Below are 22284 nucleotides of genomic sequence, written 5' to 3'. Positions count from 1 at the left end.
CGGCTCCCCAGCCAGCTGCAGCGCCCCCTGTCTCGCCGGCTCCCCAGCCAGCTGCAGCGCCCCCTGTCTCGCCGGCTCCCCAGCCAGCTGCAGCGCCCCCTGTCTCGCCGGCTCCCCAGCCAGCTGCAGCGCCCCCTGTATCATCATCCTGTTGATCTCCCTGGTCCCCTTCCACTGTCTCCATGTCTTCCTTGCTCTCTCCTTCCTACCCAGCCAGCTTTTTTTGTCTTATCCTGCTCCTGTGTCTGCCCCTTTCCTGCCCAGAAACCCTGCCTTGTTCCCCATTGTGCCTCCTGTCCTCCCTGCCTTAACCTTGCCTCAGTCTGCCCCTACTGGACCCACCTCTCCTACTAAAACCCCCAAGCCTGCCTGGACTCCTCGTCCCAAGCCCTCTATGGGACCCAAGACCCCTTGCCCACCCAGTTCTACCCTGCCTGGACTGACCCCCCAGAACTTATTGTGCCCCCACCCCCCCTCCCATGGATGTTGTTTTTGTTATTTAAAACCCCAATCCTCTTGTAGTATATTTTTGTCTGCCTTTGTGTTTATTTGTCATGTTTTGTTGGTTTGTGTCTGTTTGTCAGTCTGTCGTGTCACGTGTCTAGTGTTCCCCTGAGGAACGCCTGGAGGCGTTCCTTAAGGGGAGGATTCTGTCATGATTCTGCCATCTTGTCCTTGTTTTAGTATTAGTCATGAGGCAGAATCATGACAGGCCCATGTTTTGTGTGAAAGCACTGGCCTTGTTAATTTTAGCCATGTGCATTCTGTCTCGTCTCCTGACCCCGCCCACTTGTTTCCTCATTAATTATCCCATTATTGTTTGATTCATGTCACCTGTTCCCCTCTTGATTTGCTCCCCTATTTAATGCCCTTGTGTTTGCTGTCTTGTGTTGATTCGTTTTGTTCTAGCCTGTACGTTCCTGTGTGTTTCTGAAGTCAAGAGTATTTGTCAAAGTTTATGATTCTATTTTACTGTTTATATACAAGTCTTGTTCCAGTCCTTGTTAGTATAATCTTGTTCATCATTGTCTGAGTCATTGCCTTGTTTTACCCCCTCGTGGGTCTTTTGTTTTGTGTGTCTTGTTTATTAATAAAAGTCTTTGAGTTCATCTTCGCTTGCGCCTGGGTTCTCTCCCTCCCTCCTTTGAATATCCTCACAAGCAGATGTCTATTAACAAAAGTAAAAGTTGGTATTTATGGTTATGTCCTTAATAATACCGGTGTTTGATTGATTTAACACTCAAGCATTCAGTTAAGCAGGTTTTGTTCATTTCAATAATGAATGCATGTAATTATTAGCATATATAACACAACAAATGTCTTTAGCAAAGACATCTTTACCCTGCTTTAAAACGCAAGGCAGCACAATATAATTTAAACAATTTAAGTTACATGATATAAATTGGTACAATGTTATACTTTTTAAATAAGGCAGATGATTTGGTGGTGTCAGGAGTCAAAGCTATACATTTTCACAGGCTTTCAAAGTTATGCACAGGTTTTATTTTGGACTTTTCTATTTGGAGACAGAATGCTGTGTCTTCTCAGGCATAGCTCTTCAACAATTGTGACGTGTGTTACTGTGCAAACAGATGGAGTATGATATCAAACTATGACAAGAGCAGACTGCTCCCCATGCTTTCTAATCGCTCTCGCAGTACTTTTATGTTTTTTTTTGTTGTTGTGTATTGATCTGCGCAGCGCCATCGAACACACATTTGATAATCTGCAGTCAGGTGGCGGGGCGCGGCAGATACACTGATGGTGCGTTGCGTCATCTGTTTACCACAAAATGCTTGACTCATGCCAGTCATATACTGTCGTTTGTATGTATGTTGTATGTTGTTGTGGAGAACCACGATGTTGCCCCCGGAGGAGTTGGTGCCCTACGTAAACTGCATTCTCTGCTTATAGGGAGCGACAGTACTGTGTTCAGGATGTCTTGATTTTAAATAATAAATTAAACTTGTAGTGCTGTATGTGCTGTATGTGCTGCATTTGCATGTCTCTCACTCTGTAAATGCGCATACAGCTCCGCATCTGAAAATGACCGTTGTCAATGACGGTTACAGGTCACAAACACGCATAAGCACAGGGGATGATGACGGGCATTAAATCTGCGTGCGCGGATTCCGTTTGACCCTGCTCATCGCGCACCAAACGACTCCGAATAAAAAACACAGACGTAACATTACGATGGCTTCCAGTATCAAGGGAGCGCTTTACTTTGTGCTTCCATCTCCTTTTCTTTCTTTCTTTTTCTTTTTTTAGCCCCCAAAAGCTTTTTGGTTTATCCATCTTTCGATGACAACAGTGTGCATACTGTGACAACTGTAAGTAGCTGCTCGCTCAGCGCGCTCACGGCACCCGCTGGAGTATAGGGACCAATTCTCACTTTTAACTAGTGTCTTATTAGCTTACATATTAGCGGTTTATTAGTGCTTATAAAGGACATATTAATGCCTTGTTCTGCATGACCATATTTTACATCCCTTAACCCAATCCAATACCTAAACCTAACGTCTACAACAACTACCTTATTAGCTATTAATTAGCAGTAAATTGGGAGTTTACTAAGGCTAAAGTCATAATTAATAATCAATAAGTGTTTCCCATACTAAAGTGTTACCTAATAATTTTCTAATAATTCTATTTAATAGGATTCTATTAATTCCAAAATTCTATTATGGAATTGAGGGCACCTACTCTAGCCTGTTTGTAATCTGAAATGTTATATAAAGTTTAGAAAATACAGAAATTATTTAGAAACGCACAACAGCAGCAACATGTAGAAAATACCAACAAAAACAAACGTTTTTTTATACCATCGCTTTGGCGCCCCCATGGTGCTGTGCCCCTACAGAATGCGCCGCATATATCGAATACCCACTTTTTGTGATGGCCGAGCTTGAGGCAATTCTGTCCAAGCAGGCAAGCTTGTGACATATTTCTTTGATCAATCCATGCAAAACAATGCATATACTGTTTATTAGGGCTGCACGATGCGATTTTTCTGATCAAAATTGCGATTTAAAGTGTGATTCATTAGTATATAATAAAAGAGCTACATCCAGGTTTGTTGTGGTGGTTTTAATACCACCAAAGAAAGATGCTGTGCTACTGTTTATTTAAAATCTCTTAAACATTGTACCAAGTTGTCTGCAAGACTTTGCTCTTCTGCAGACAAACTTTTTTTTTTATCTAAGAACATTAAAATACAATTTAACAAAAATGTATTGAAATTTTTATTTAAATGTTATGATGGTGAAGGATGAACCCAAATGCAGACAGTAGTGGACGAACAAAAAGACTTTAATATATATAATAAACAGAAAACAATACCCACGAGGGGGCAAAACAACAGAAACAGGACAACTTGAACAGGTGTGAACACTAATCAGGGCAAGACACTAAACTACACAAAAACACAAAACAGGGCTACACTAAACAATGAACTTTGACAAATCACAACTATATATAACACTTGACTAGACTAGACTAGACTTTGGACAGCGTACTTACAGGACTTAGGAACAATGCACAAGCACAGGACAATGAATACAAGAGGATTAAATAGGGTAACAAATCAAGAGGGGAGCAGGTGATAAGAATCAAACAATAATGAGGAGGATGACAAGGGAGCGGGGTAAAAGAGACAAGACACAGGGAACACGTGGTCTAGTAAACCAATACTAAGACCACGTGAACCCACACAAAACATGGGTCTGTCATGATTCTGCCACAAGACTAGATTAAACAAAGGACAAGATGGCAGAACCATGACAGAATCCCCCCTTAAGGAGCGGCTTCCAGACGCTCCCCAGGGGAACACTAGACACGGGACATGACAGACTGACAGATAGACAGACACCAAGAACGGCAGGGGCTGCAGCGGTGGCTTCGCAGACGGCAGGGGCTGCAGCGGTGGCTGCGCAGATGGCAGGGGCTGCAGCGGTGGCTGCGCAGACTGAGGCAGAGCCGGCGGTGAAGTTAACCCCCTCCTCTTCCTTTTCCTTCTCGGGCGTGGCGCAGATGCTGTGGCAGGTGAGGTGAGGACAGTGGTAGGAGCAGCCGGCTCAGAAGAGGACCCCTCAGACGGCGACTCCCATGATACCCTCCTCTCACGCTTACCACAAAGCGACATAGGTGGGGAGGAGCTCTCTGGGGCTGGAGAGGAACGTTCTGGGTCGCCGGGCGCCAACACTCCCAAGATAAGTCACTCCGGGATAGATGGCAGCGTGGGCAGATGGTAAAGCCCTGGTGGGAACCTGAAGCTCCTCCCGACACAACTGGTCCACGACCTCACAAAAAGTGCGGCGGATCAGGCCCTCCCGTTCAGGCAAGGGAGGAGGGACGTTGAGACCCGCGATAAAGTAGGAGTTGAGGAGGGTCTCTGGCAACAAAACCCTCCTCGCTTCCACATACTGGGCATACCCCCTCAGGGTCCTCTCTTGCTGGGGAGGAAATGGGGCCCTGCCCATCTTCATGTCGGCGGCAGTCGACTGCCACCACAGTTCAAGGTCAGCCGACTGCCGCCTGGCGGGACGACAAAGGCTGTCTGCTGGGTTCTGTTGTGGCTTGTGCATTCTGTTATGATGGTGAAGGATGAACCCAAATGCAGACAGTAGTGGACGAACAAAAAGACTTTAATATATATAATAAACAGAAAACAATACCCACGAGGGGGCAAAACAACAGAAACAGGACAACTTGAACAGGTGTGAACACTAATCAGGGCAAGACACTAAACTACACTAAAACACAAAACAGGGCTACACTAAACAATGAACTTTGACAAATCACAACTATATATAACACTAGACTAGACTAGACTAGACTAGACTAGACTAGACTAGACTAGACTAGACTAGACTAGACTAGACTTTGGACAGCGTACTTACAGGACTTAGGAACAATGCACAAGCACAGGACAATGAATACAAGAGGATTAAATAGGGTAACAAATCAAGAGGGGAGCAGGTGATAAGAATCAAACAATAATGAGGAGGATGACAAGGGAGCGGGGTAAAAGAGACAAGACACAGGGAACACGTGGTTTAGTAAACCAATACTAAGACCACGTGAACCCACACAAAACATGGGTCTGTCATGATTCTGCCACAAGACTAGATTAAACAAAGGACAAGATGGCAGAACCATGACATTAAAATAACATAGGCCAATGTATTTTGGCTGTCACTACAACAATGCTTCTGACAAGCAAATGTTTAGTTTTTTCTTTTAATCATAAGACTATACTCATCTTGTTTTACTTTTCAGGCATCTGTAATAAATGTAAATATATTAGTTATTAGAATCTATGATTTAACATAAGCAAAAAACACAAATAAAACACTGCACAGTCCTCACTGTAGGATTTTAAATGTGGAGCTGCAGAAGCTTGTTCAGTTAAGAGTAAGGAGTGATTTTAATTTTTGGTGTGTAATAAACATTTCTGACACAGAAAGCACCAGGTTACTGTCTGTCACTTTAAGACACAAGACAGCTTTAAGACACAAGACTGCTCTGCTTCAATATACTGATAAACATCCAGCTGTTTATGTTCACTTAGACACGAAAGAAAACTTGACTGACTGCTCTCTGTGTGCGCGCTTCATGAACCCTCGTGCCTGTAAATATTCAAAGCGGTGCAGATGTGCGCGTGCAAGAAAGTATAATGTACCTGTTTCGTCTGCTGTGTTCCAGGCTTTAATGAAACCTGCTTATAGTCTGATGAGGCGCTTGTCATTGTTTGCGATGCATGACGAGAAACGGACGTATATACACACCTTTCTTTAAGTCCAACATTACACAAAAGGGAAATGTTTTCGCGCATTTCTGTCCTTTCATTTGCCGGTTAATGAGTTATAATGGGTTTTTAAAATGACTGAATCCAAAATCTGCCAACTTCCTGACATTCCGCGTTGTGCAGTTAATTCCATTTGTATGCATTCGCGATTCTGTCCGTGTTTTCCGCATTGCGGAAATCATATGGCCGTACACTTTGTTGAGGAGTTGAACTGCTGCTCGCGCTCATGTTTTCCAAATGGTGTTATATGACGTGTAGTCAGCACCTCAGTGTTAATGCACTCTATTGGTTTAAACTGCATCAAACGTAAAATGCGCATGAAGCGAACTGTCAAAAACTGCGTACTAGATGATTGTTATATTTGATAGTTTTGAATCAAAATAATCGCAGCTCTTGCGATTTGAAAATCGCATCCATTCACATCGCGATTTCGGTTTAAAAACGATTAATCGTGCAGCCCTACTGTTTATCTGACACTCTTAGAGTAAAGTATGGAAACATTGCCATTTGAAAAGAAACGTTGGGCCCTTTTTTAACAATCTAAGCCTTAAGCACAGCGCACGGTCTAAATTGAGGTGTCCAATTCCACTTTTGCTAATGTAACAACGGGAAAAAATTTTGTGCACCAATTATTCCTATTCTCTTAATGGGTAATGGGTGTTTTTTGGGCATAACGTTGCGCGGGCGCCATGTCAATTCCCTATTTAGATGGCGGAATTTGTCAACTGAAAAACTAAGTGGAGGAAGAAAACCCTCAGTTTAGGATTGGTATAAAAAATTCCTTTTCATTTTTAAAATCGTTATTTTTTGGTATTAAAACCTTTAAAAGTCATTTTCTTTCAATCATGGAAGTCTAATTGTCAGGCGTTTTATTGCTGTAAATGTATGGATAGCCTACATGATGATCAATGATATTTCAAATAATAATTTACAAAAATGTAAACAAAGGTTTGTACTCTAAAACAAACAAAAGATAAAAAATGTACAGTGTGAAAAGCCGTTTTAATTGTGACGGGCTGAAACTAGCAAAAGACACTGCGTCGCGCATTGCACAAAAGAAAACAATACGTCTAACGTTACCACACAGCAGTATTAAAACAAAATCACTTCTTCTCTCCTATTTTTTTACTTCCTCCCCAACTCTACATTGCCCCCTCCTGGACACCTCCCCCAAACAGTGTCGAAGTGCAGTTATTAACCCCTCTAAACATTACTTCCACAAATCATTAACACATTATTTTATATATATATACCAAGCTGTGATGTTACAGATACCAGGGTTTTTCCCACTAAGCGAAGACTTCTCGTCTTTATGATGGTTTTGGTCTCGTTTGCTCAAGTCGTCCCCATTTGTTTCATAGAATAGTGCAACAGTGTTGGACTTTAAGGCGTCCATTGCATGTTCATAATTTAGAGGAAAGGCACAAGATACAAATATCTAAGTTCAAATATTTATTGATCAGATATGAAAAAGTTTTACAGCGCGCTGGATCGTTTCAAGGCCACAAGCGGCAAGCAACGAATGCCCAGCATTTGGGAAAACATTTATTTATAGAGTATGTGACGTCGTCCTTCTTCTTAGAATCTCCACCCACAAAGGCTGCTTTTCCTCGTGAATCTGACTCCCTCACCATACCCAATTTCAGCCTGCCGGTCGAAGACAGACACACAGACAAAGAAAAAACAAACTGTTCTCCGCTCATCCCTGGGAGCCCTGCAGTTCCTCCCTAGTACTCCTCCACTTCACATATGGTTGACTTCACATAGCATGTTATAATGCTTTCTTAAAAACAAATCATTAACAAAACATTCATTTATAAAAAACATAAGCTGTAAGATGAAAGTGATTATTATGTAAAACATATTTCAATATCATGACATCATTTCATTATTCGTAAAATTGGCTATATGAATAAGGCACACATTAACTTCTTTAGATAGATAAACACATATTAAATCTTTTACTGCAATACTACTTCTAAGGAAACACTTTAATCATTATTAAAAACCATCTGTTAGGAAAAAACACACACACACACACACACACACACACACACACACACAAAGAACAAGCACAGGAGATTCTGTTCTTCAAGGTTGAGCTGCCATGCCCCCATTAAGTTATTCTGTATGCAACCTTCATTTCATTGGTTAATACAAATTTATCAAAGACAACATATTATATTTATTACATCAATTATTCAATGATTAATACTGATTAAGTAAGAAATACATTGCATATTTTATCCTGTGAATATTAAAGCATTGGTTATTAACATGGTTGCCTGTTTACTTTTCCCCCTCAGGCCTCTCTCTTATCTTAACAATTTCCAGACGTACATTCCTCAGCATATGCTGTTTCTCCCCCAACCGAAACCACACAGACAACTTTCTTGTACTCAGCACAGAAATCATTGTTGTAATAATACACATTAATTAAGATTATAAACAGCACGATTAGTAAAACAAAATCAAATCCCACAACAGCCAGTGACCGAGGCTTGCGGTGCGGAGCAAAGCATGGGTATAAACAAAGCATAAAGCGCCTAGTGATTGAATATTTAGTCACAGGGAGGCACGTGGATTTGAAGACACACAAACAGATGCAGGGAATAATAAAATGCACAGATTTGGATGCATAAATTCAGAAAACCGCAATTCAATGCATCTATTGGACTGTGGAGGTCGCACTGAATGGATCAATATTAACTGGAGAATTGTGGCATCCCTAGTCATCATTATCAGCAAAATCACATGTATTATCTTATATTTTTTGCCTTACACATTTTTTCATGTACTTCCTAATATGTAAATATGTAAATTATCTTTAACCCCTCAATTATACCTTCATTAACCTTTAATTCAGAACAAAGTTTTTTATTCTAATCTCATGAGTCACAATGTTTGTGTATCACTTATTTACATATACATCTGGGGAGGGGTTGAGACCTGACCTAAACTGTATATATGAACACCTCCGAGCTATATCACATTTATTCTGAGGGAGTTATATTGAATGGGCATGTAGTGTATTTATGTATATTGCCTTAATCATGTTGTAATTTTAAAATGATTTGGTTTAAACTTTGGGTTATAATTGTCTGCCTGTACAAAGGAAGTCATATAACGCAATGTCTTTCAATGAGACTGAGAATATTCTCCTGTGTTATCCTTTACATCCAGACTCTTGTCCTAGAGCTCATCGGCACACAGGAGTTAAAGTGACAATGTACGCTTTCATTTCACTCATGATCCTCATGACAGTTTTTGGGAATCTGCTGATCATCATCTCCATCTCTCACTTCAAACAGCTTCAGTCTCCAACTCATCTGCTCGTTCAGTCATTGGCTGTGTGTGACTGTCTGATGGGTTCACTGGTGATGCCCTACAGTATGGTGCGATCTGTCGAGGGCTGCTGGTTTTTGGGAGATGTTATTTGTAAAGTTCATTCTAGCTTGGATGTAACCTTCTGTTTTTCTTCTTTAATACATCTTAGTTTAATATCTATTGATAGATACTGGGCAATCTGTGACCCTCTGAGATACAAAATGAGGATCACAAACAACACTGTGACTGTATTTATCACCCTTACATGGATCTTTTCATTTGTGTACAGCTTTTCTGTTGTGTTTTCAGGAGTGAGTGTTGTTGGTTTGGAAGCTTATATATTACAGGCGTCTTGTTTTGGTGGCTGTGCTGCTCTTTTTAACAAAGAATGGGGACTAAGTAGTTGTATCTTGTTATTTATTATTCCAGGAACTATAATGAGCTCTCTGTATATCATCATATTCAATGTTGTGAAAAAACACGCAAAGGTTTTGTCAGAGAAAGTGTCTGTGACCACCACAGGTGTTAACAGTCAAAGCTCTGCACACAGAGAAAGAAAAGCAGCTAAAACTCTGGCTCTTGTTATGGGCGTTTTCTTTCTCTGCTGGCTGCCCTCATCTATTGCCATTGCTGTTGATCCTTTCCTTCATTTTGTGATCCCAGCTGATGTTTTTGAGGCTTTATATTGGTTTGCCTATTTTAACTCAACTTGTAATCCTTTGATCTATGGATTTTTCTATCCTTGCTTTCAGAAAGCCTTTAAGACTCTCATATTCACTTATATCTGTGGATTCAATCATTCACATACTCTGACATTTGAATAAATACAGTTTCTAAAGATAAATAATAACCAGTGACTGAATACATGTTGTGAAGCTGATAGTGTTGATTTCAGAGATATTTAATTAATTTATCATTCTTTTTATGTATTTTCACATGTTCTAGTTTATGTATGCTTAAATCTTTGGTTAATTTGACATTATTGAAACATGCATACATAAATATTTGAGTCTAAAAACTCCAGGCCTGTAATGATCTCATACATATTAGATCAGTCATTATAATAAACAACAGAGGTTAACACAAACTGTGCCAGACAGTTTCAGATCTGAGATGTATATTACAAATGTTTTCAACTTGTCTTTTCACGTCCTGACCTCAATAATTTGTATTTTTTGTGATTTGAGACATTTAAACCCAAGAGGATGTTTAATACAAAAGTATTCAGAGGAAATGAGAATTGTTTAATCATACATTAATAAAGTCATGATTTATATAATAAATGTTTCTGAAATATAACCAAAGTGAAAGTAACTTATTAGAAGAAAGTTTTTCAAGATATTCTCACAAGAAACGAGGCAATGACAGAAACGCTTAATGCAGCTGTAACACTAACAAAACAAGCACAAGCAAAGGGAGAGAGAGACGGTGGCAAGATTTACAGGAGATGACAAAGGAAAAAGCACTCAACAAAGCGGTCTAACAAAAAGCTTATTGTTACTTATAAATGTTTTATTTCTCGTTTAATATAAGCGTTTTGTCACTGTAGGACTTTACAGGTTTTGGGAAGTTTTTATGACATACTGCTGATGCTCTTCATCGTTCTCTGACATGAGATGAAGAGCTAAAATCTCTGGTTCTCCATGTTTGTGCATTCAGCAGATACTCAAGATCGCCGCCGCTGTGTCTTTCTCATATGCTGCATGGTGTTCAGGCAGGGCCGCTGCTGACCAAATGGGGGCCCTAAGCAGACTTTTACTGTGGTGTCCCCTTTAGTTAAATAAAACAACAAATATGCAATTATATATTATAGCCTATTTTTTGCATCTGTACCTGTGTAGCTAATGGACTTTAGCTTATTAATCTAATGTGACAAAGCGGATCTTACATGTCAGTATAAATCCAAGCAATTTTGTAGAATTACTAAATTTCTTTCTTGTAAGTAAATTAAAAGTCCGCTTCAAGAAAACAGCAGATGTCTATTAATAAAAGTAAAAGTAAGTATGGTTATTTTCTTAATAATACAGGTGTTTGATTGATTTAACACTCAAGCATTCAGTTAAGCAGGTTTTGTTAATTTAAATAACAAATACGTATAGTTACTAGCATATTCAACACAACAAATGTCTTTAACATAGATATCTTTACCATGCTTCAAAAGGCAAGGCAGCACAATGTAAAAATTTTTAAAAAATTGAAGTTACATGATATAAATTGGTACATTGTTATACTATTTAAATAAGGCAGATGAGTTGGTGGTGTCAGGAGTCAAAGTGATGTGCAGGTATTATTTTGGACTTTTCCATAATGCTCCAGAATGCTGTGTCTTCTCGGGTATAGCTGTTCATCAATTGTGAAGTGTGTAACTGTGCAAATGGATGGCGTATGATTTCAAACCATCACAAGAGCAGACTGTTCTCCATGCTTTCTAATCGCTCACGCAGTACTTTGTTTTTTTTGCGTATTGATCTGTGCAGCACCATCCAACACGCATTTGATCATCATCTGCAGTCAGGTGGCAGGGCGCATCAGATAAAGTGATGGTGCATTGCGTCATCTGCTTTCAACAAAATGCTGTATATAACATCATATAGTTTGTATGTATGTTGTTGTTGTGGAGAACCAAGATGTTGCCCCCTGGAGGAGTTGGTGCCCTACACTCTCAGACATAAAGGTACAAAACTGTACCTTTTCTGTCACTGGGGCTGTACCCTTTCAAAAAGTACAGCTTTGCACCTAAGGATTTCATTTTAGTACCTCAGAAGTAAATTCTGGGACCAAAGAGAGCTTATTCGTACCTCAAAAATACATATTAGTAAGGTACATATTGGTACTAAATGTTTACATATCTGTACCTAATGGTCCACACAATTACCTTCTTAAAGGGTGCTGCCCCAATGACAGCTAGGGTACATATTTTGACTTTTTTCTAACAATATAGGTCCTTAAGGTACGGTAATCTACCCAAAATTGTATTCTGTTTTGTATTTCTGTAAAGGTACCAAACGGAAACTAAGGGTACAGCCCCAGTGACAGAAAAGGTACAGTTTTGTACCTTTATTTCTGACAGTGTAAGTAAACTGCATACTCTGCGTTCAGGATGTCTTGATTTTAAATAGAATATATAACACTGTATATTAGATTACACTATACGTTCCGGTAAACACATGAACCCGCCTTCAAAGTTTGTATTTAAAAATAGGGAGGTAGTATAATAGATAATCCAAACAGCGCCATCAAAAACATGAAGTCCTTTAGGGATGTAACCAATCGCTCGCTCATTTCTCCATCAGCCAATGACTTCATGGAAAATATTGATAGACAACACATGTAGCCAATTAAATAACGAATTCAACGATCTCTGTGTGACTTTTTTGTGTGTGTTTGACTTCAGGCTGCGCTGCAAGAACTGGCAGGCAGATGACGTCAAAATACAGCGAGAGCGATTCGAAATTAAACTACTCCATAAGATTTCTTGAATAGCTCTCACCTTACTTCGACGTCATCCGACTGTGGCGCTGCATAATGTCGAACAAACCAGTGACGCGGCTGATGTACGACGCAGATGACTGTTATCTGTTGCGCCCCACCTTTTTTTTAATTTTTTTTGTGCGACCGAACAGAGGTCTTCCAAGTTTAGAACGACATAAGGGTGAGTCATTAATGCCATTATTTAAATTTTTGGGCGAACTATCCCCATTAAATAGCCACGCTGTTCCCTGTGGGGGCGGGGGCAAAAACAAAAGCCGCTTATCCAGTATGTAAATACACACAGACAATGACGCCCCCCGCTGCACGCTAGAATCTCTGGAAAAACAAACCGATTTCCACTGCAAAATGTACGCTGTTAAATATACAAAAGCTGCTATCTCAAACATAGAGACGCTTCTTCGTGATCTCAACTAACAGATTCTGCAAAAAAACGAAAATCACAAATTTTGAAAAAAAAATTTTTTATCTCGAAGTTGTGCTGCCGACTTGTGTCACTGGTTTCCATGACGGGTCACATTTGCGCGTGTCTCACTCTGTGCTGTTACTATTTGAACGCATAATTACAGACCTCATTACCACAACACGGACGACAACGATAACTTTATGCTAATTCACTTGTGAGGTGTGGTACTATCGAAAATCATTTACCTTTATTAACATCAACTAATATTGCATATTACCTTTATTTAAAAAATTTTTTTAATTGTTCACATGCCATACAATGTATAAATATGCTGTTCTTGTTGCATTAACAGCAGCTAATACCAGCAAATGTCCTCAACACACTGCGTTTCACATATCTCTAAATAGTGAAACTAGTTTGTTTAATCTAATATTTTACCTTTGATGTAATAGTTAGTGTAATACAATAAAAACATCAGTGAAAGTCAAATTCACCTCAACTGCAACAGCGCTGGACACCTGAGATAATTTTATGTAATGGACCTCAGCCTCTTCACAGTGTCTGTCATTTCAAATGCATATGCACTTTAGATTCAAATAGATTTTATTGGCTGTCGTGTTGGTGCACGCAGCAAAATTATGTCAACGCGAAGTGGGCAGTCTTGTGCATTGGGTGCACAGCAATTTATGTAAAATGTGCATACAGCTCCGCATCTGAAAATGACAGAGCTTGAGGCAATTCTGTCCAAGCAGGCAAGCTTGTGACGTATCTCTTTGATCAACCCATGCAAAACAATGCATTTACTGTTTATCTGACACTCTTAGACTAAAGTATGGAAACATTGCCATTTAAAACACAATGGGGCCTATTTTAACAATCTAAGCGCATTGTCTTAAGCGCACAGCCTAAATTGACGTGTCCAATTACACTTTTGCTAATGTAACGATTGGAAAAATGGTTTGTGCGCAAAGCGCATGGTCTAGAAGGGTTGTTCCCATTCTCTTAATGGGTGTTTTTTTGGCATAACGTTGCGCGGGCACCATGCCAATTCCCTATTTAGATGGCGGAATTTGTAAACTGAAAAACTAAACGGAGGAAGAAAACCCTCAGTTTAAGATTGATATAAAAAAAATGTCCTTCTCATGTGTGTTAAAATCGTAATTTTTTGGTATTAAAACCTTTAAAAGTCGTTTTCTTTCAGTCATGGAAGTTAAATTAGCAGGCGCCTTAGGTGTGCGAGCAGAGAGCGGCGATCGGTGATTGGGGCACAAAGGCAGATGACGATTTATAAAAGGACTCTTTGAGAAGGAGAGGAGGAGAAAGTTTTTCTTTGTTTCTTGGGGAGGGAGACGGAAGCGTTTTTGCGAGGGGGAGAGAGAGAGTTCGGAGAAGGCGGAAGTGCGGTGGAGACGGAGCTCTATCGGCTGGAAGTAGGAAGAGGAGTAACTTCTACAATACAGGATGTATGAGAGACGAAGAACGGATGTACACATACCCGCTGAGAATGAGCTAAGTACTTTGGTCATCGTCTATATTGTTCTTCTAAGCTGTGAATGTTTGAATACTTCATCTCTGTATGTTGATGGTGACCCAATCCCTTTGCTATCTTTGAACTATTATCTCTTCTACGCTTGTGTTTCTCTTGTGATGTAAGGATGAGAGACTTGAAGGTTTGGAGTTAAACCCTGTGAATGTTTGAATATTTCATCCCTGTATATTGATGGTGACCCATTTCCTCCGCTATCTTTGAATTATTATCTCTCCGAAGCTGGAAGTGCTGCTCTTATTTGTACAACTCGTGAGATGATGATTTGCTTATAATCTGCATTGTGGTGTACTGATTTCCCTTGATGTCAGCGAAATCACCGTTGTATTTTTTCTGCTGCTGTGTGCTCTCCGCTTGGTATATTTAACTAGCCTGTTTCCGCCTGTATTCCTGCGACAGGGATTGTGTATGTGGAGATTAACCCCTTTGATGCTCTATTCCTTCAGCCTAGTTCTGTCTATGGTTGGCCACTTCCTGTTTTATGGTTGAGGAGAGAAGTGTGGAAGACGGAACCTCCAATTGTGAATACAGCGCTGTTTGTGCTTACTCCACTTATAGCTGTCCACAAGTCGCTCTGACGCCAGGATACGGGATCCAGTCGGGGCTACGGACAAAAAGCCCTAGGTCACTGTGAGTATTTGGATTGCAATGTTTGTTTTGTGGATATCTGCATGTGTGAAATTCTGTGAAGTGGTTTGCTGGATACCTGAGAGTGTAGAGCACGAGTTTTGCTGGTGTTCGTGCCCTTGACTGGGAGTGCCGTTTAACTGGAAGAGCGGCGGGTCTAATTAATCAGTGTTGGAGTGTTACAGAGCTGGACGGGCCATTCGCCTTCTCTCCCCCCTTTACTGCTGTCCTAACTTGACAGAGAAAGAGTGACTACCTGCATACTCACCATTGCCGGATTGGAAGGTGACCGGTGGAGAACTTGGTCTGGAACGGGTATTTTCCTTGCATACCTGTCACCATCAGGATTGGAGTTGATCCATCGAAACTGTGAGTTTATCACTCTTTGCTGGAAGGAGAGCTCGTTTACCCACCTCTGTCTGTCTGAAAGAAGTGTCATTATCTGTATTCACACCAGCACATGATCTAAAAGTTGATTCATTACAGACGTAAGCTGTCCCCCTCTCTGCTGTGTCTATTAGCTGTAAGGAGATCTACCCTCATCGACTCGCCTTTGTCTGCTTGAAGGAAGTGTTATTACCTGTATCCTCACCATCTTCTGATCCAAAGTTGATTTATTACAGATGTAAAGCTGCCCCCCCTTGCTGTTCTCTCTGTTGGGAAAGAACGTTATACTTACCTCTGTTGGAACTGACTGGACGGCCTTCTGCATACTTCCCTTGAGAACGTGAGTTGTCCCTCTTTTGTTGATCTCTCTGTTGGAAAAGAGCCTCATACTTACCTCTGTTGGAAAAGACTGGACGGCCCCCTACATACTTACCTTTGCTTGGTTTGGAGCCAATCCACTGGAAACGTGAGTTGTCCTTCTCTTGCTGTTCTCTCTGTTGGGAAAGATTCTTATACTTACCTGTGTTGGAACTGACTGGATGGCCTTCTACATACTTACCTTGAGAACGTTAGTTGTCCCTCTCTTGTTGATCTCTCTATTGGGAAGAGCCTCATACTTACCTCTGTTGGAACAGCCTGGGCGGCCCTCTACATACTTAGCTTCAACGACCGATAACCGGAGGCTTGCGGTGCGGAGAAAGCATGGGTATAAATAAAGCATTAAGCACCTAGCGCATAATGATTGAATATTTAGTCACATGGAGGCACGTGGATTTGAAGACACACAAACAGATGTGCAGGGAATAATAATAAAAGCACAGATTTGGATGCATAAATTCAGAAAACCGCAATTCAATGCATCTATTGGACTGTGAAGGTTGTACTGAATAGATCAATATTAAATTGAGAATTGTGACATCCCTAGTCATCGTTATTGGCAAAATCACATGTATTTTCTTACATTTTTTGCCTTACACATTTTTTCATGTACTTCCTAATATGTAAATTATCTTTAACCCCTTCATTAACCTTTAATTCAGGGCGAAGTTTTTTTATTCTAATCTCATGAGTCACAATGTTTGTGTATCACTTATTTACGTATACAGCAGGGGGAGGTGTTGAGACCTGACCTGAACTGTATATATGAACATCACCGAGCTATATCACATTTATTCTGAGGGAGTTATATTGAATGGGCATGTAGTGTATTTATGTATTGAGTGTATTACCTTAATCATGTTGTAACTTTAAAATGATTTGGTTTAAACTTTGGGTTATAATTGTTTGTCTGTCAAAAGGAAGTCATATAACACAATGTCTTTCAATGAAACTGAGAATATTCTCCTATGTTATCCTTTACATCCAGACTCTTGTCCTAGAGCTCATCGTCTCACTGTTGTTAAAGTGGCAATGTACGCTTTCATTTCACTCATGATCCTCATGACAGTTTTTGGGAATCTGCTGATCATCATCTCCATCTCTCACTTCAAACAGCTTCAGTCTCCAACTCATCTGATCGTTCAGTCATTGGCTGTGTGTGACTGTCTGCTGGGTTCACTGGTGATCCCCTACAGTATGGTGCGATCTGTCGAGGGCTGCTGGTTTTTGGGAGATGTTATTTGTAAAGTTCAGTCTAGCTTGGATGTAACCTTCTGTTTTTCTTCTTTAATACATCTTAGTTTAATATCTATTGATAGATACTTGGCCATCTGTGACCCTCTGAGGTATAAAATGAGGATCACAAACAACACTGTGACTGTATTGATAACCCTTACATGGATCTTTTCATTTGTGTACAGCTTTTCTGTTGTGTTTTCAGGAGTGAGTGCTGTTGGTTTGGAAGCTTATGTATTACAGGTGTCTTGTTTTGGTGGGTGTGCTGCTCTTTTTAACAAAGAATGGGGACTAATTAGTATAATTTTGTTATTTATTATTCCAGGAACTATAATGAGCTCTCTGTATATCATCATATTCAATGTTGTTAAAAAACATGCAAAGGTTTTGTCAGTGAAAGTGTCTGTGACCACCACAGGTGTTAACAGTCAAAGCTCTGCACACAGAGAAAGAAAAGCAGCTAAAACTCTGGCTCTTGTTATGGGCGTTTTCTTTCTCTGCTGGCTGCCTTTATCTATTGCCACTGCTGTCGATCCTTTCCTTAATTTTGTGACCCCAGCTGATGTTTATGAGGCTTTATTTTGGTTTGCCTATTTTAACTCAACTTGTAATCCTTTGATCTATGGATTTTTCTATCCTTGCTTTCAGAAGGCCTTTAAGACTCTCATATTCACTTATATTTGTGGATTCAATCATTCACATACTCAGACATTTGAATAAATATGGTTTCCGTAGATAAATAATAACCAGTGACTGAATACATGTTGTAAAGGTGATAGTGTTGATTTCAGAGATATTTAATTCATTTATCATTCTTTTTATGTATTTTCACATGTTCTAGTTTATGTATGCTTAAATCTTTGGTTAATTTGACATTATTGAAACATGCATACATAAATATTTGAGTCTAAAACACTCCAGGCCTGTAATGATCTCATACATATTAGATCAGTAATAAACAACAGAGGTTAACACAAACTACTGTGCCAGACAGTTTTAGATCTGAGATGTATATTACAAATGTTTTCAACTTGTCTTTTCACGTCCTGACCTCAATAATTTGTATTTTTTGTGATTTGAGACATTTAAACCCAAGAGGATGTTTAATACAAAAGTATTCAGAGGAAATGAGAATTGTTTAATCATACATTAATAAAGTCATGATTTATATAATAAATGTTTCTGAAATATAACCATAGTGAAAGTAACTTATTAGAAGAAAGTTTTTCAAGATATTCTCACAAGAAACGAGGCAATGACAGAAACGCTTAATGCAGCTGTAACACTAACAAAACAAGCACAAGCAAAGGGAGAGAGAGACGGTGGCAATATTTACAGGAGATGACAAAGGAAAAAGCACTCAACAAAGCGGTCTAACAAAAAGTTTATTGTTCCTTATAAATGTTTTATTTCTCGTTTAATATAAGCGTTTTGTCACTGTAGGACTTTACAGGTTTTGGGAAGTTTTTATGACATACTGCTGATGCTCTTCTTCGTTCTATGACATTAGATGAAGAGCTAAAATCTCAGGTTCTCCATGTTTGTGCATTCAGCAGATACTCAAGATCTTCGCCGCTGTGTCTTTCTCATATGCTGCATGGTGTTCAGGGCCGCTGCTGACCAAATGGGGGCCCTAAGCAGACTTTTACTGTGGTGTCCCCTTTAGTTAAATAAAACAACAAATATGCAATTATAAATTATAGCCTTTTTTTGCATCTGTACCTGTGTAGCTAATGGACTTTAGCTTATTAATCTAATGTGACAAAGCTGATCTTACATGTCAGTATAAATCCAAGCAATTTTGGAGAATAACTTAATTTCTTTCTTGTAAGTAAATTAAAAGTCCGCTTTAAGAAAACAGCAGATGTCTATTAACAAAAGTAAAAGTAAGTATGGTTATGTTCTTAATAATACAGGTGTTTGATTGATTTAACACTCAAGCATTCAGTTAAGCAGGTTTTGTTAATTTAAATAACAAATACGTATAGTTACTAGCATATACAACACAACAAATGTGACCCGTCACGGAAACCAGGGACTCAAGTCGGCAGCACAAGTTTCGAGAAAATGAGAAACAAAGTTTTTTTTTCGAAATTTGTGATTTTCGTTTTATTGCAGAATCTGTTAGTTAAGATCACGAAGAAGCCTCTCCATGTTTGAGATAGCAGTTTTTGTATATTTAAAAGCGTACATTTTGCGGTTAAAATAGGCTTGTTTTTCCGGAGATTCTAGCGTGCAGCGGGGGGCGTCATTGTCTATGTGTATATTTACATACTGTATAAGCTTTTGTTTTCGCCTCCGCCCCCAAAAGGAACAGCGTGACTACTAAATAAGGATAGTTCGCCCAAAAATGAAAATAATGTAATTAATGACTCACCCTTATGTCGTTCTAAACTCGGAAGACCTCCGTTCATCTTCGGAACACAGTTTAAGATGTTTTATCGTTAGATTTATGCTGCCTTCACGTGCTATGGGAAAGATGATATTTCCATTTGTGAACTGGTATGTACCAGCGTGTTGTGTTCAAGTGCATTTTCCATTTGTGAAGTAGAATTTACCAGTTTGCTGCATTCAAGTGCATTTTCCATTTGTGAACTGGTATTTACCATTGCTTTTGTTGTCATTCAACCATTCACAACGTTGCTGCTGCTCTCCGCCATTTTGAAAAGGTCAAAGGTAATCTCATCTCGTCAACTCGGGCATCAAAATATTTTACGAGTTTCCCAGTGGAAAATACCACATGAGGGGTGTTCATGTGCATTTTCCAAGTGGGATTTTGGTATTTACCATAATTACGATAGCACGTGAAGGCAGCATTAGTCCGAGAGCTTTCCCCTTCATTGAAAATCTTTGTATGGTTTCCATGTCCAGAAAAAACATCATCAAAGTAGTCCATGTGACAACAGTGGGTCAGTAAGATTGTGTTGATGCATCGAAAATACAGTTTGGTCCAAAAATAGCAGAATTACGACTTTATTCAGCATTGTCTTCTCTTCCGGCTCGAGCGTGAAGTCACGTGACTGTAGTGACGCGCTGCCCTGTTCCTCAGACATGTTTGCTAAGTTTTTTTTTTTTTTTCAAACTTATAGCCTGCGTCTCCCCAGACTGTAAAGCTCGGGCGCACAAAACAAAAGAAAAATAAAAGAAGCTGGGGCGGAACAAATAACAGTCAGCCGCATCGTACGTCAGCCGCGTCACTGACTTTATGCGGCGCCGCAGTCGGATGACGGCAAAGTACCGCGAGAGCACTTCAAGAAATCTTACGGAGTTGTTTAATTTCGACTCGCTCTCGCGGTACTTTGACGTCATCTGTATGTCAGTTCTTGCAGCGCAGCATGAGTCCAAACACACAGAAGTTACACAGATATAGTTGTATTCTTCATATAATTGGCTACATGTTTTGTCTATCAATATTTTCCATGAAGTCATTGGCTGATGGAGGAACGAGCGAGCCATTGGTAACCTCTCTAAAGGATGTCACGTTTTCGACGGCGCTGTTTGGATGATCTATTATACTACTTCCCTATTTTAAATACAAACTTTGAAGGCGGGTTCATGTGTTTAACGGGGTGTAAGCTCATATACCCTTACATGTTACGATTTAAATAGTCTTCAGATTATATGTTATATTGTATTACCAGACATTCATGCGAAATCTGATGTAAACAATCTATATTTCACGGATTATACGCATTTGTGGAAAAATAATGGTCATTGGATAACCTGAAACAGACTGGATTCGACTTGTGATCCCCACAAAGGTAAAAGAGTCATGTTTATTTTTGCGGGTTGTCATTTGGTCATAAAATACTACATATGATGCTAGAACATCTCAAAAAGGGTTTTACAGGGGGCATGGCTTAGCTAAATGAGATGTAAATGAGCCCTATTGTCTCCCCCAGCTGAAAAGAAGAGTCCCTTTCGTCTCGATTTTCTCGGTTTGAGTATTTCTGAGTTCCTATATTCAAATGGCCACAACTTCTCCAAATCTTATCAGATTTCCATGTGTTACACATCGTTGGAAAGCTTAGAAACTGCACTTTCAGAATCTGTGAATAACTCAAAATGCCCAGATCCGACTTGTGTCCCTACTTTCCGTGACTGGTCACAAATGTCTTTAAGATAGATATCTTTACCATGCTTCAAAAGGCAAGGCAGCACAATGTAAAAAATTAAAAAAAAATTGAAGTTACATGATATAAATTGGTACAATGTTATACTATTTAAATAAGGCAGATGAGTTGGTGGTGTCAGGAGTCAAAGTGATGTGCAGGTATTATTTTGGACTTTTCCATAATGCTCAAGAGTGCTGTGTCTTCTCGGGTATAGCTGTTCATAAATTGTGAAGTGTGTAACTGTGCAAACGGATGGCGTATGATTTACAACTATCACAAGAGCAGACTGCTCTCCATGCTTTCTAATCGCTCACGCAGTACTTTGTTTTTTTGCGTATTGATCTGTGCAGCGCCATCCAACACGCATTTGATCATCATCTGCAGTCAGGTGGCGGGGCACGGCAGATAAAGTGATGGTGCATTGCGTCATCTGCTTACAACAAAATGCTGTATATAACATCATATAGTTTGTATGTATGTTGTTGTTGTGGAGAACCAAGATGTTGCCCCCTGGAGGAGTTGGTGCCCTACACTCTCAGACATCAAGGTACAAAACTGTACCTTTTCTGTCACTGGGGCTGTACCCTTTCAAAAAGTACAGCTTTGCAACTAATGGATTTCTTTTTGGTACCTCAGAAGTAAATTCTGGGACCAAAGAGAGCTTATTAGTACCTCAAAAATACATATAAGTAAGGTACATATTGGTACTAAATGTTTACATATCTGTACCTAATGGTCCACACAATTACCTTCTTAAAGGGTGCTGCCCCAATGACAGCTAGGGTACATATTTTGACTTTTTTCTAACAATATAGGTCCTTAAGGTACGGTAATCTACCCAAAATTGTATTCTGTTTTGTATTTCTGTAAAGGTACCAAACGGAAACTTAGGGTACAGCCCCAGTGACAGAAAAGGTACAGTTTTGTACCTTTATTTCTGACAGTGTACGTAAACTGCATACTC

At 39.7% G+C, this 22284-nt stretch overlaps 2 protein-coding genes across 2 annotated transcripts; both read left to right on the top strand.

Annotated features, from left to right (window-relative positions):
• The first annotated feature begins 8940 nt into the window (after positions 1–8940).
• LOC135738525 (trace amine-associated receptor 3-like) lies at positions 8941–9960 on the top strand. Its single transcript, XM_065256628.1, has one exon. It carries the CDS (start codon positions 8941–8943, stop codon positions 9958–9960), a length of 1020 nt encoding a protein of 339 aa, XP_065112700.1.
• A 6945-nt stretch (positions 9961–16905) lies between these two features.
• Positions 16906–17925, top strand: LOC135738527 (trace amine-associated receptor 4-like). Its single transcript, XM_065256629.1, has one exon. It carries the CDS (start codon positions 16906–16908, stop codon positions 17923–17925), a length of 1020 nt encoding a protein of 339 aa, XP_065112701.1.
• The last annotated feature ends 4359 nt before the right edge of the window (positions 17926–22284 follow it).

Source organism: Paramisgurnus dabryanus, chromosome 12 (assembly GCF_030506205.2).
Source record: "Paramisgurnus dabryanus chromosome 12, PD_genome_1.1, whole genome shotgun sequence".
In the NCBI taxonomy this organism is placed as follows: Eukaryota; Metazoa; Chordata; class Actinopteri; order Cypriniformes; family Cobitidae; genus Paramisgurnus; species Paramisgurnus dabryanus.
Note: the sequence above shows the minus strand (reverse complement) of the source record. Positions and strands in the feature narration are given on the sequence as shown.

Bases quoted from the DNA above. Each gene is read 5' to 3' on its own strand.
- LOC135738527 (XM_065256629.1), top strand. From the start codon at position 16,906: ATGTCTTTCAATGAAACTGAGAATATTCTCCTATGTTATCCTTTACAT.
- LOC135738525 (XM_065256628.1), top strand. From the start codon at position 8,941: ATGTCTTTCAATGAGACTGAGAATATTCTCCTGTGTTATCCTTTACAT.